At 43.5% G+C, this 12444-nt stretch overlaps 1 protein-coding gene across 1 annotated transcript in view; it reads left to right on the forward strand.

Annotated features, from left to right (window-relative positions):
* The window catches only part of KLHL2 (kelch like family member 2), a 99991-nt gene extending 87752 nt beyond the window's left edge, over nt 1-12239 (forward strand). The window contains exons 11-13 of the mRNA XM_065405012.1: nt 10899-11039; nt 11250-11393; nt 12190-12239. Of these exons, the coding sequence (XP_065261084.1) occupies nt 10899-11039; nt 11250-11393; nt 12190-12218 (314 nt within the window). The 3' untranslated portion in view covers nt 12219-12239. The remainder of the gene's footprint in view (nt 1-10898; nt 11040-11249; nt 11394-12189) is intronic.
* The last annotated feature ends 205 nt before the right edge of the window (nt 12240-12444 follow it).

Below are 12444 nucleotides of genomic sequence, written 5' to 3' on the forward strand. Positions count from 1 at the left end.
CACAGCACCATTCCCCGGCACTGTTTCAGTCTGCACCGCCCTGGTCACCAAAATCGGATTATTCTTCGGAGGCGGAGGAAGACGCCTATGTCTCTAGGCTAGCCGGTACCGTTCCCGGCACCATCTGAGGCAGAATGAAGGGCAATCGGTGCCTGTGATGTCCTGGCCCCCACAGTGGCAGGGGCCAGCCCAGTGGCCCTTTTGGACACTGTGGGCCTACCACCAAGCCCAAGAGCTGGGTTCCAGATCCCTGTCAGTGGCCTCGGAGGTTCGGATCCCTTCTTCAGCCACCTCAGTAACCCGGGAGTCTCCCCATGAGCAGGACATGGACGTCCAGGTCAGCGCTGGGCACCAACGCTATCCCCTGTGCTGCTCAAGGTGTCACCACTCAGGACGACCCTCGGGGGCACTGGGTCTTCTTGACCCTCTGGCTCACAAGGGCGGCGGCGTTCTCCTCCCCAGATGAGGTGGTGGTGGGTACTTCTACCATGCTGCCTGCTATAGACTCCAGGGCACATCAGGACCTGCTTAGCAGGGTGGCCCAGAACCTAAATATGCAGGCAGAGGAGGTCTCTGAGGAGACTGATCTGATGGTAGACATTCTGGTCCCTAAAGGACCTTCAAGGGTAGAGTTGCCCCATATCAAGACTATCCAAAACACCACTAACGTGTTGTGGCACACACCCGCCTCTATCCCCCCACGTGGACAAGGGGGTGGAATGCAAATACTTTGTGCCATCCAAAGGGTACGAGTGGCTCTTTACCCACCTGCAGCCGGGTATGCTGGTGGTGGAGGCGGCTAACCACAAGAAGCGGCAGGGATAGCCGGGGTCTACCCCCAAATCCAAGGATGCTAAGAAGCTGGACCTCTTCGGTTGGAAAGTGTACTCCACTGGGGGGCTCCAGCTTCACATAGCAAAACCAGCAGGCGGTCCTCAGCCGTTATTGCTACAACTCCTGGAATACCTTGGCCAAGTTCCAGGAATTGCTCTCCGTGGACTCCCGCTCCGAGTTTGGCATAGTCTTGGAGGAAGGCAAGGTAGAAGCAAGGACCTCACCACAGGCCGCCTTAGACTTGGCAGATTCGACTACCCGCCCAATGGCTACTGCCATAGCCATGAGGCGCAGCTCATGGCTTCAGGTCTCAGGGCTCCCGCATGAGGTCAGAATACTATCCAGGACCTACCCTTTCACTGTTCTGGGCTCTTTTCAGAGCAAAGAGACTCTTGGCTTCTGGGCTCGGAGACTCACAGGCAACCCGTAAATCCCTGGGAATACACATGCTGACCCTCCAGCGGAAGCTGTTCAAACCTCAGCCCACCCCCATGCTTTTACTCTGCTCCTCCCAGACAAGATTATAATAGGAAGCGGGGCAGGAGTAGCAGGAGGCGCCCCGCTCAGTCCTCCTCTGGCCACAGCCAAGTGGTGGCGAAACAGCCCTCGGCCTCAAAACCAAACTTTTGAAGATGCACCTGAGGATGGAGCACCAGCCCAACTCCCGGGTCCTTTCCCTCTTTTTGCGAATCGTCTATCCCATTTCTACTCTGCCTGGTCTCAAATAACCTCAGACCAATGGGTCTTGAGCACGGTAGAATTGGGATATTCTATCCAATTCTGTTTCCTCCCGCCTTCCCACCCACCCTCCCCATCCCTCTTCAGGGACCCTTCTCATGAGCAACTTCTAGTGCAGGAGACGCAAACGCTCTTGCAATGTGGGGTGGTAGAGGAGATTCCTCTGGAGTTCAGGGGCAGGGGGTTCTACTCCCATTATTTCCTTGGTGGGCTCAGGCCCATTTTAGACCTGCAAAACCTCAACAGATTAATGAAGAACTTGAAGTTCCGCATGATCTCCCTGGCTTCCATCATTCCCTCTCTGGATCCGGGGGACTGGTACACCGCCTTTGACTTGAAGAACAAGTACTTTCACGTGTCCATAATCCCGTCCCATAGATGATTCCTTCAATTTGTGGTCAACAACATCTACTACCAGTTCACGGTCCTCCCCTTCGGCTTATCGGCAGCCCCTTGGGTGTCCACCAAGTGCATGGCAGCCTTTCTGAGGAAATGACAGGTGCAAGTATTCCTGTAGCTGGACGACTGGCTAATCAAGGGTCGTTCTCGGGCCCAAGTGGAGGACCACGTGAGCATCGTGCGCATGACTTTTCTCAGGCTCGGCCTCATCTTGAACATGGCAAAGTCAACCATAACCCCCACTCAGAGGATAGAGTTCATTGGGGCCCTCCTAGACTCCACCCTGGCCAGGGCTTCTCTTCCGGAAGCTTGTTTCCTTGCCATGAACGCCATCATAAAATATGTCAACAGATTTCCCAAGATGACTGCGTGGAATTGCTTAAAGTTGCTTGGGCATATGGCGGCTTGCACGTCTGTGGTACAGCATGCCAGACTGCAGCTATGTCCCCTTCAGGCATGGCTAGCCTGAGTTTACAGGCCGAACCAAGACCACCTAGTCAGATTGGTCACTCTTACTTCTCAGGTTCTCGAGTCCCTATGATGGTGGCTCGACCCACAAACAGTATGTGTGGGAATATCCTTGTCCAAACCTCAGCCAACGCTGTCACTAGTCACAGATGCGTCAGCGATGGGATGGGGAGCGCACCTAGGCGATCTCAGGACTCAAGGTCTGTGATCCCAGACAGAACTTTCGCTGCACATCAACGTGAAGGAGCTGCGTGCAGTGCACCTCACTTGCCAGACGTTTCAAACCCATCTACAGGGCAGATGTGTATCGGTATATTCTATATAAACAGACGGTGGTGTTCACTCCTCTCCCCTGTGTCAGGAAGCCCTCAAGCTGTGGGAATTCTGCATCGCCCACTCGATACAATTGGAGGCCTCGAATCTTCCGGGTTCGCTGAACGAACTGGTTGATCATCTTAGCAGGTCTTTTCACAGCCACGAGTGGTCTTTTCGCCCAGACGTCACCATCAACATTTTCCAGATAGACCTGTTTCGTGACATGGCACAACAGGAAGTGGCAGCAGTTCTGCTCCTTCCTGAATCACAGCCAGGGCTGGCTCGCGGACGCCTTTCTCCTGTCCTGGAAAGGGCGCCTGCTGTATGCATTCCCGCCATTCCCACTCATCCACAAGGTTCACCTCAAGGTCTGACGAGACAAGGCATTGTTAATCTTGATAGCACCAGCATGGCCACGTCAGCACTGGTTCACCACGCTGCTGCACCTGTCGGTGGATACGCCTATAACTCTGCCCCTTATTCCGGAGTTGATCACACAGGACCACAGCCGCCTTCAGCACCCCACCCTAGAGTCTCTCCACCTCACAGCATGAAAGCGCCATGGCTGAACCTGTTAGAACTCCTGTGCTCAGATTCCATTAGGCAGGTGCTCCTTCTACGCACACCACTTATCTAGCTAAGTGGAAGAGATTTTCAATTTGGTCCATTGCAGGCCTTGATTCCCTTCATCTTGGACTATTTACTTCATTTAAAGCAGCAGGGGCTGGCAGTATTGTCAATGAAAATGCACCTGGCCGCGATTTCGGCTTTCCATCCAATGGACCGTTCAGTATTTGCTAATCCTATGGTTGGACACTTCCTCAAGGGGCTAGACAGACTGTACCCTCAAGTAAGAAAGCCGATTCCCCCATGGGATCTTAATCTGGTGCTCTCGAGAGTGATGGGTGCTCCCTTTGAGCCCCTGGCGCCTTGCTCTCTCTTTTACCTCTCTTGGAAGGTGGCATTCCTTGTGGCTGACTTTGGCTAGGAGGGTATCTGAGCTCAAGTCCCTGACATACGAGCCCCCTTATACTGTGTTTTACAAGGACATGGTGCAGTTGCAGCCGCACCCAGCTTTCCTCCCAAAGATGGTTTCACAATTTCATATGAATCAGGACATTTTTCTGCCAGTGTTTTTCCCTAAGCTACATGCCACTAACCGAGAACGTATGCTCCATTCCCTGGATGTCAAACGGATGTTAGCCTTTTACATCGAGCGGACAAAGCCATTTAGGAAGTCGACCCAGCTCTTGGTAGCAATTGCAGAGAGGATGAGAGGGCTACCGGTGTCATCCCAAAGGATCTCTTCTTGGATCATGGCTTGTATCAGGGTGTGCTATGACCTAGCAAAGATGCCAGCCCCACCGTGGACAGCTCACTCCATAAGAGTGCAAGTTTCATCTGCAGCTTTCCTGGCGCAGGTCCCTGTTCAGGACATCTGCAGGGCAGTAATGTGGTCATCTGTTCACACCTTTACGTCACACTACGCCATCACACAGCAGGCTAGAGACGATGTCTCATTTGGTAGAGCTGTGCTACAGTCTGCAACTCAGTGAACTCCAACCCCTCCTCTGGGGGGCTGTTTTGGAGTCACCTACTTGGAATCGACATGAGCAATCACTCGAAGAAAAAAAACAGATACCTACCTTTCATAACTGTTGTTCTTTGAGATGCCTCCCCTCTGTCAGAGTATCTGGCAAGAAGGAACTGAAGAGGCGGTGGGTTGGCAGGGACCTATATACACCGCCATGAGGGCACCACTCCAGGGAGCTCCACAGTTGACCCAACGGGTACTGCTAGGGGAAAAACCTTCTGACAACTGTGCACACAGTGCGCACACTCCTACTTGGAATGGACATGAGCAACACATCTCGAAGCACAACAGTTACAAAAGGTAGGTAACTGTTTTTTATATTAGCTTGGAGATGAGAAGTAGATTAAAAACTGGCCAAAGGATTATAAAAAGGGCACTAATAAATATTAGTGATATCTAACACTAGTTTGTACACCTCTACCCCGATATAACGCTGTCCTTGGGAGCCAAAAAATCTTACTGTTTTATAGGTGAAACCGCGTTATATCGAACTTGCTTTGATCCGCTGGAGCGCGCAGCCCCGCCCCCCCGGAGCGCTGCTTTACCGTGTTATATCGGATCGCGTTATATCAGGGTAGAGGTGTAATTGAATTTTATGATTGGAAATGTTTGCATATAAGCAGGCTAATTATTTGAGTCATTAACAAGAGTAATAATAATTGATGAATTGCAGCAAAATTTCACTTTTCAATCTACTCCCATATCTATTTTATCCAATGGTACAAAGGGGAGTTAGAATTTGCTTTTACAAACTAATGTTGCTTAATGCCCATGGCCCAGTTATCCAACGGTGGCTAGATTACAAAGAAACATAAGAATGCTGACAGTGAGCGTTGTCACTCCTAACTTTATTAGGTGCTTAGAAAGTTACTGGGATTCCCAAAAGCCTGAGTTTGGCACCATATACAATGAATGGATAGAGAGAGGCACCTCAGAATGGGATTTACAAAAGGCAGCACGTTGAGTCTCTTATGCTAGATATCTCTGTGGGAGATATCGAGGAGAGAGGTGTTTCCTGAGTGTCTCCACTGTGGATAAACACTTAAAGGAATGGAGCCAGAGTGAGCAAGCATCAGACTGATGCTGTAGCCTGGTGGTTAGAGCACTCTTATGATGTGGAAGACCCAGAATCCAGTCCCTTGCGCCAAAATGAATTTTTTAAATTTATTCCCAATGGAACAACTTCAACAGGAGAGACTGAGGGAGCCCACATCAAAATATCTCAATATCCAGTGGTTAGGGCACTTACCTGAGAGATGACAGATCCCTGTTCAAATCCCTTCTTCCCCTCAGGTGGCAGGGGGACTTGAACCAGAGGTCTGCCACCTCCCAGGTGAGTATCCTAACCACTGGACTAAAAGTTAAGAGCGAGTTCCTTCTTCTCTCCCTGGCTGTTTTGTGGAAGCTCATTTATAGGGGCCCAATCTGGCAGACAAGCTTGGAGCTACTATATTGGGCCTTGCTAGTGAGTTAGGTAGAGGAACACCTCTCTTCCCCTGGTTACAGCATCGCTCTGGGACTTGGGCATCCAGATATCTAGAGTGGGCTGCAGTGTGCATGAGCAGAGGCAGATATGTAGGCATCTAGGAAACCTTTACTGCAAAAAATTAGGTGCTGAATTAATATAGGCACCTGCACAGATCAACAGCAGCTGAGTTGGGGTTTTGTGAATCCCAATGGGACCTGGTTCTAGGATTTAGGCACCTAAAGTTGTAGTTAGGCACCAGAGTCCTTTTGTGAATCTAGCTCTAAAAATTTTCAGATTCTTTTTTTCTCTTATATTCCATTATTTTATCAAGGACTGAAATTCAGTTTACTAGATGGTAATTGCCAGGATCACTTTTTTCCAAGTTTTGTACCACATTTGTCTTTTTTCCAGTCTTCTGTTACCTTTTCGGTTCTCCGTGACTTCTAGAAATAGTCAGTGATTCAGGGTTTTACTTAATCCCCTTCAAGTAAAACTTTACTAACATAATTCAGTGGGTTATATATAAAGAAGTGTTAAATACATGTAAAAATTATATCAGTAATTTGGAAAAAAATAAGTTCTGCTTGCATTACTGTGCTGTATTTCAATATGATCATAGTGACCAGATATCCTGACTTACCAGAATGTTTCCATTTTGGGATTTGTCCTATTGTCACAGTAGGTTTTATTAAAGTAGGAGTTTGATCTTGTTTTAGTTAAGCCTCCTGGATATATGGTCACCCCAAAGGACTTCTGCCCATTCCCACTGCATGTTTGTATCGGCTTCACACAAAGATTGACTTTCAGCTGCCTGGCCCCTTTAGAGCCACCTGCCTCTCAGCTGATCAGCATAGGGACGGAAGTCATATCTGCTCCTGGCTACAGCTGAGAGGAGTGCGCTGCATCACACAGGGATGAGGATCTTAAATCCCATATCCGCCAAGTCTTTTGGGAGGGGTAAAAGGTAAGACAAGGACCAGGAAAATGGGCAGGAGAAGAAAACAAAAGAACAGAAAGTGCAAGAGGACGACAACAAGAAGATACAGATGGAAGCAGCAAGAAATGAGGTATGACTTGGAAATGGGGGTTGGTGGAGGGGTAATAAAGGATAGACCAAAGGGGAGTGGGAGGCGGTATTAAAAAGTAATATGTTAAATGGTTGGGTTTTGAGAAGTAAATGTACTAAACAATAAGGCCAGCGGCTACAGTTGGGTGAAGTTAGGTCAGAAAGATGGGACAAAATAGTAACGAAACCCAATCTTTTTATATATTTGGTTTGGCTATATGACTGCATCTCAAATTTGTGCTAAAAATCTCATCCTTCCTCAAGCCCTCTCATATTGAAAGCTGTATCACATGTATGCTGTGTGATACTCTACACCAGAGGTTCCCAAACTTATTTGGCTTACCGGCCCCTTTTCAGAAAAAAAATTACTCAGCGCCCCCCTTTTCAGAAAAAAAATTACTCAGCGCCCCCCTGGAAATCTACCTTCTTTAAGCGAACAAACAGAAAGATGCAGTGACAAATTTGCGTTCTTTTATGTATCTATATTTCTACCTACGTCCTACAATATAGTAAAGAAAGATGTGTTATTAGAATATCGCCCACGACATCAGGTATACAGTGGTTTTTGCGTAAGATGGCAAAAGACAACCAAACTAAAATACTAATGAAACTAATAAACTGGGTTTTGTTCTTTGCTCAGCATTAGATATATGTATTTGATATTAAATTGTCAAATATCAAACTAAATTTATCAAGAAATAATTAATTTAAAAAATAATCCATATGCAATTAAAAATCAGTTAATAGTTTTAATTTAGTTTGCCCTTATTTAAATAATTGTTCCTTATTAACACACGCCTTATTTACCAATTAACACAGATGATTCGATAGATATAAATGTTAATAGTTAAGTTTTTTACGATTTCATTCCCCTGTTTTCGTTAATATTGTAATAAAAAATATGACAAATATATTGACTGTACACTTCAAATAGTACTGTACCGACACAAGCCTGCTATGATTTTATTATTAGTAAGCACTAGAGACACAGAAACGTACGGTAGATATGTAAGAAAATGTATAAAAATACTCAAGTGTAAATTGCTGTTTTATTGAAACAACAATAATACAATTTGCTTTGTATGTGATCCGTAATCCGTAAAGATCGAAGGCATCGAATATGAATACAAATTGTTAAATACTTATTGCACTATTGTTAACTGCTTTTTACACAATTCAGAAACAATCTAAATTAGATTTCATACATGTCGCCTATTTATAGTATCGTATTGTAAACAAGTCATTACACGCACATATTCCTGCTGATGCATGCTGGACTTCCCGACAATGCGCGACACGCTCGCCTGCCAACACTTGCTTGTTAAGAGCTGTTGGTGGACTTGACACCTGATCGGTTATAATTTGTGAATTTATTTGGAAAATAAAGTAATCACTACAACTTTAACTCTGTTACACAACAGATGAAACATGTACAAACGGTTTTTCAAAATTTTCTTTTCTCTTCTTTCTTTATGCTTCCATCGCCCCCTTATTTTTATTCAATGCCCCCCAATTGCACCCGAGGCTACTACCGCCCCCCTGGATCGTTCCAGCGCCCACCAGGGGGTGGTATCGCCCACTTTGGGAACCTCTGCTCTACACTAAAGTGAGATCACAGAGCAGTAGAAAGAAAAGTGACACAATATTGCATTATGATCGATGTTGCAGCCATAAACAATAGCAACCAAAATACCCATTAGCTGAACTGAATGATAGTCCATACTGAGTATCACTGATAAAGCAATGGATAACGTGATTTTTATAATGTTGGTATAGTGATGTTTTATGGTAGCTATTTTTTTTAGACTTTTATTACTCCCTAATTATTCCAGTCTCCCTCCTTTTTAGTTTTCTTATTGAAGACAGACATTAAAATTTAAGTATTTCAGCAGAGGTCATGTCCCTCTTTATGTCTTAATGGCCTTACTATATAATATATTTTCCCCAAAGTATATTTTTGAAAGTCCTTGATACTCACCTCACACTTTGGCTGGACAAAGTGGAGAAATGGTCTGAAGTAAATGGGATGAAATTCAATAAGGACAAATGCAAAGTACTCCACTTAGGAAGGAACAATCAGTTGCACACATACAAAATGGAAAATGACTGCCTAGGAAGAAGTACTGTGGAAAGGGATCTGGGGGTCATAGTGGACCACAAGATAAATATGAGTCAACAGTGTAACACTGTTGCAAAAAAAGCTAACATCATTCTGGGATATATTAGCGGGAGTGTTGTAAGCAAGACACAGAAGTAATTCTTCTGCTTTTCTCAGCGCTGATTAGGCCTCAACTGTAGTATTGTGTCCAGTTCTGAGCGCCACATTTCAGGAAAGATGTGGACAAATTGGAGAAAGTCCAAAGAAGATTAACAAAAATGATTAAAGGTCTAGAAAACATGACTTATAGGGGAAGATTGAAAAAAATGGGTTTGTTTAGTCTGGAAAAGAGAAGACTGAAAGGGGACATAATAGGTTTTAAGTACATAAAAGGATGTTACAAGGAGGAGGGAGAAAAATTGTTCTTAACCTCTGAGGATAGAAAAAGAAGCAATGGGCTTAAATTGCAGCAAGGGAGGTATAGGACATTAGGAAAAACTTCCTGTCAGGGTGGTTAAGCACTAGAATGAATTGCTTAGGGAGGTTGTGGAATCTCCATCATTGGAGATTTTTAAGAGCAGGTTAGACAAACACCTGTCAGGAATGGTCTAGATAATACTTAGTCCTGCCATGAGTGCAGGGGACTGGACTAGATGACCTTTCAAAGTCCCTTCCAGTCCTATGATTCTATGATTAACTTTTTCTAATCATATCTTTTCTCTGAATGCCATAACTGATCCTGTGTATTCTTATTTGATTTCCTCCCCCTTTTCATTTGCAGTATAGGTTTTATTTTAAATTCTTAATCTTTTGTGAAGCCCTTTTTGAAACCACATTTGGCCAACTCTTATAGCTTACACTTTTTTGTTTAGCAGTCTGTGCCATAATTGTCTCCTGGGATTTCCCAACCAACTTCCACACTGGTGAATTTTAATATTTCTGTTCGTCATACATTATTTACTAGTGTCTTAACTCCAAAAACTTGCCTTTCTGAAATATACTATGCTAATACCATTATGTTCTATTATCCCATTTCTTATTATAGTGGTGAATAAGCAGCTGTTATCACTGGTTCCAAGGTTTCCTAGGATTCTCACATTTTCAGTTGGTTTATACTTATCAGTAAGAAGTAGATCCAGTCTGACTTCACCTGTTCCTTGATTCCCTCCTTATAGATTAAGTTCTTAACGTAAAGCTAAATATACACGAAGATGTTTATTTGACACAGAACTGGGTTCTGTACCCCATGAGTATGAAATCCTTTGGGTTTTTGAGCACTTTCAGGGTTGGTTCAAGGAATGTTTAGTGTTATCCACCAGTCCTGGTGGTTTGTAGCAGATCCCCACTGTAGTTTGCTGTTTGTTTGTTCATTCATTGTATGTTCATGCCCAGTAAAGTATTCCATAACTTCATTGTCAGCTTGTTTCAACATACTTCTGATAGATATGTAGTGCCACTCTTGCACCTCTTTTCTTTTTGCTGTGTAGATTGTACCCAGCTCTGTTTAGATTCATTTATAGGGATCATCTTGCCTGGTTTCCATTATGCCCACTGGATCATAGCCCATAATTTAGTATAATTTCTAATTGGTGCTTACTTCCAATACTCTGTATTTTCATAGATATTCAGTACATTTATTCTTTGCTTATTCTAAATCTTCTGTTTCAGAACAACTCTCATCTTTGTATGCTGTGATATGCCCCGTTACACTAGGCCTCTAATCAATGTCTTGCCTTTACCAATTTGTAATCCTTTCTTTAGTTTAACATGTTCTGACCCATATTTCTTTTGAGAGGGTTTCTAACTCTGACTGTGAAATAGGATTTACATTTGTAAATACACTGTGTACTGGCTCTCCCTGATATCCAGGTCATAGCCATTTTTCTATCTGATTTTGAGTATTTTTGTATTTTTGCAGGTGTTGGTGTGTTAAACAACTTATTGTATGCAGTTGGTGGTCATGATGGTCCTTTGGTTAGAAAAAGTGTTGAAGTATATGATCCTGCCACCAATACATGGAGGCAGGTTGCAGATATGAACATGTGCAGAAGGAATGCAGGTATATACTGTAGTTTAGAAATATTGTTCTTTAAAATGCTATTAATGTGGCTATGTATCTGTTCTATACATGCTTCTACCTCTCTTTAATATTTTCTGCTTCTTTACTAAAGCCTCAAAATGGAAGGCATGATTTCACTATGTAAGCAAGCAAATAGGTGTGCATTTTCTGTAAACTTCTGTCTTATTGCAGCTATTTTCTTTTTAATAGGGGTTTGTGCTGTATATGGCCTGTTGTATGTAGTTGGAGGAGATGATGGTTCCTGTAACTTGTCAACAGTGGAATATTATAACCCAACAACTGATAAATGGACAGTTGTGTCCTCTTGTATGAGTACTGGAAGGAGCTATGCAGGTAATGGGTATATGGTTTTTTAAACTGCTCATAGTTAATTTGAAAGTAGTACCTCAAGCGAGGTGTGTGACAAAACATCCAAAGAGTAAAATGTTCCAGGTAAAAATCTATTGCACCGAGAGACCTGTTTTTTAAAGTATATTTTTGTACAGTGCCTGATCCTGGTCCAGGATTAGGACTCCTAGGCACTATCATAATATAAATAATAAATATTATTTCTTAAATGCATTTAAAAGCAAAATATTGTACTAAAACTGTATGAAAAATCTGGTTGTTTTGGATAGCACACTTTATTTTCTCCTCGGTATTCACTAAGAAGTACAATTTACATTAAAGCGGCTGGAAACTTACTTTAGGGTCTGACTTTGGGGGGAGCAGGACACTCTTTAAAGGAGCCAGTCTCTGACACTCTTTAAATGAGCCTTATTATTAGATGTGCTGGCCATCAACCCACTGAAAATCAGACCCCTTTAAGGATCTTGGCGTACATTTTTGGGAAAACAGAAAGTGTGTAATATAAACAAGTGCATGATAGAGATGTTATGCTACTGATAATCAAACTGAGTTGATGGTGAAAGGTTATTAGACCTTGGAAACTTTCACAACTTTGTGTTGAATAACACAGGTTGAACATTTTTGGACATTTGCTTTAAATTAATGCACATATATATTTTTGATAGCTGTAAATCATTGTATGAAGTCTTGTATTTCTTGTAATACTTTTGGAAGTTGTCTTTTTTGAAAAGACGTGGTCAAATAACTTACACTTTAATCTTGTGATTCTCTTATTCTATAGGTGTTACAGTTATTGACAAACCATTATGAACAGCAAAAAGATTTTCAACTTAATTATGTACTAAGGGCCGGCTTCAACAAGTGTTTTTGAAGTGACTGAGAATCAAGGCACTTCTCTACTTGTAGCTGCACATTGAGTCACAGTGAAAGATGTGACGGTCTGCAATTACGTATGACAGATAATGAAGATTACTCTAGGTAGAAGCAACGTGTAGGATTATTCTGCATTGAGCAGCAGCTGACTGAATTTTTATAA

This window comes from Emys orbicularis, chromosome 5 (assembly GCF_028017835.1).
Source record: "Emys orbicularis isolate rEmyOrb1 chromosome 5, rEmyOrb1.hap1, whole genome shotgun sequence".
Taxonomy (NCBI): Eukaryota; Metazoa; Chordata; order Testudines; family Emydidae; genus Emys; species Emys orbicularis.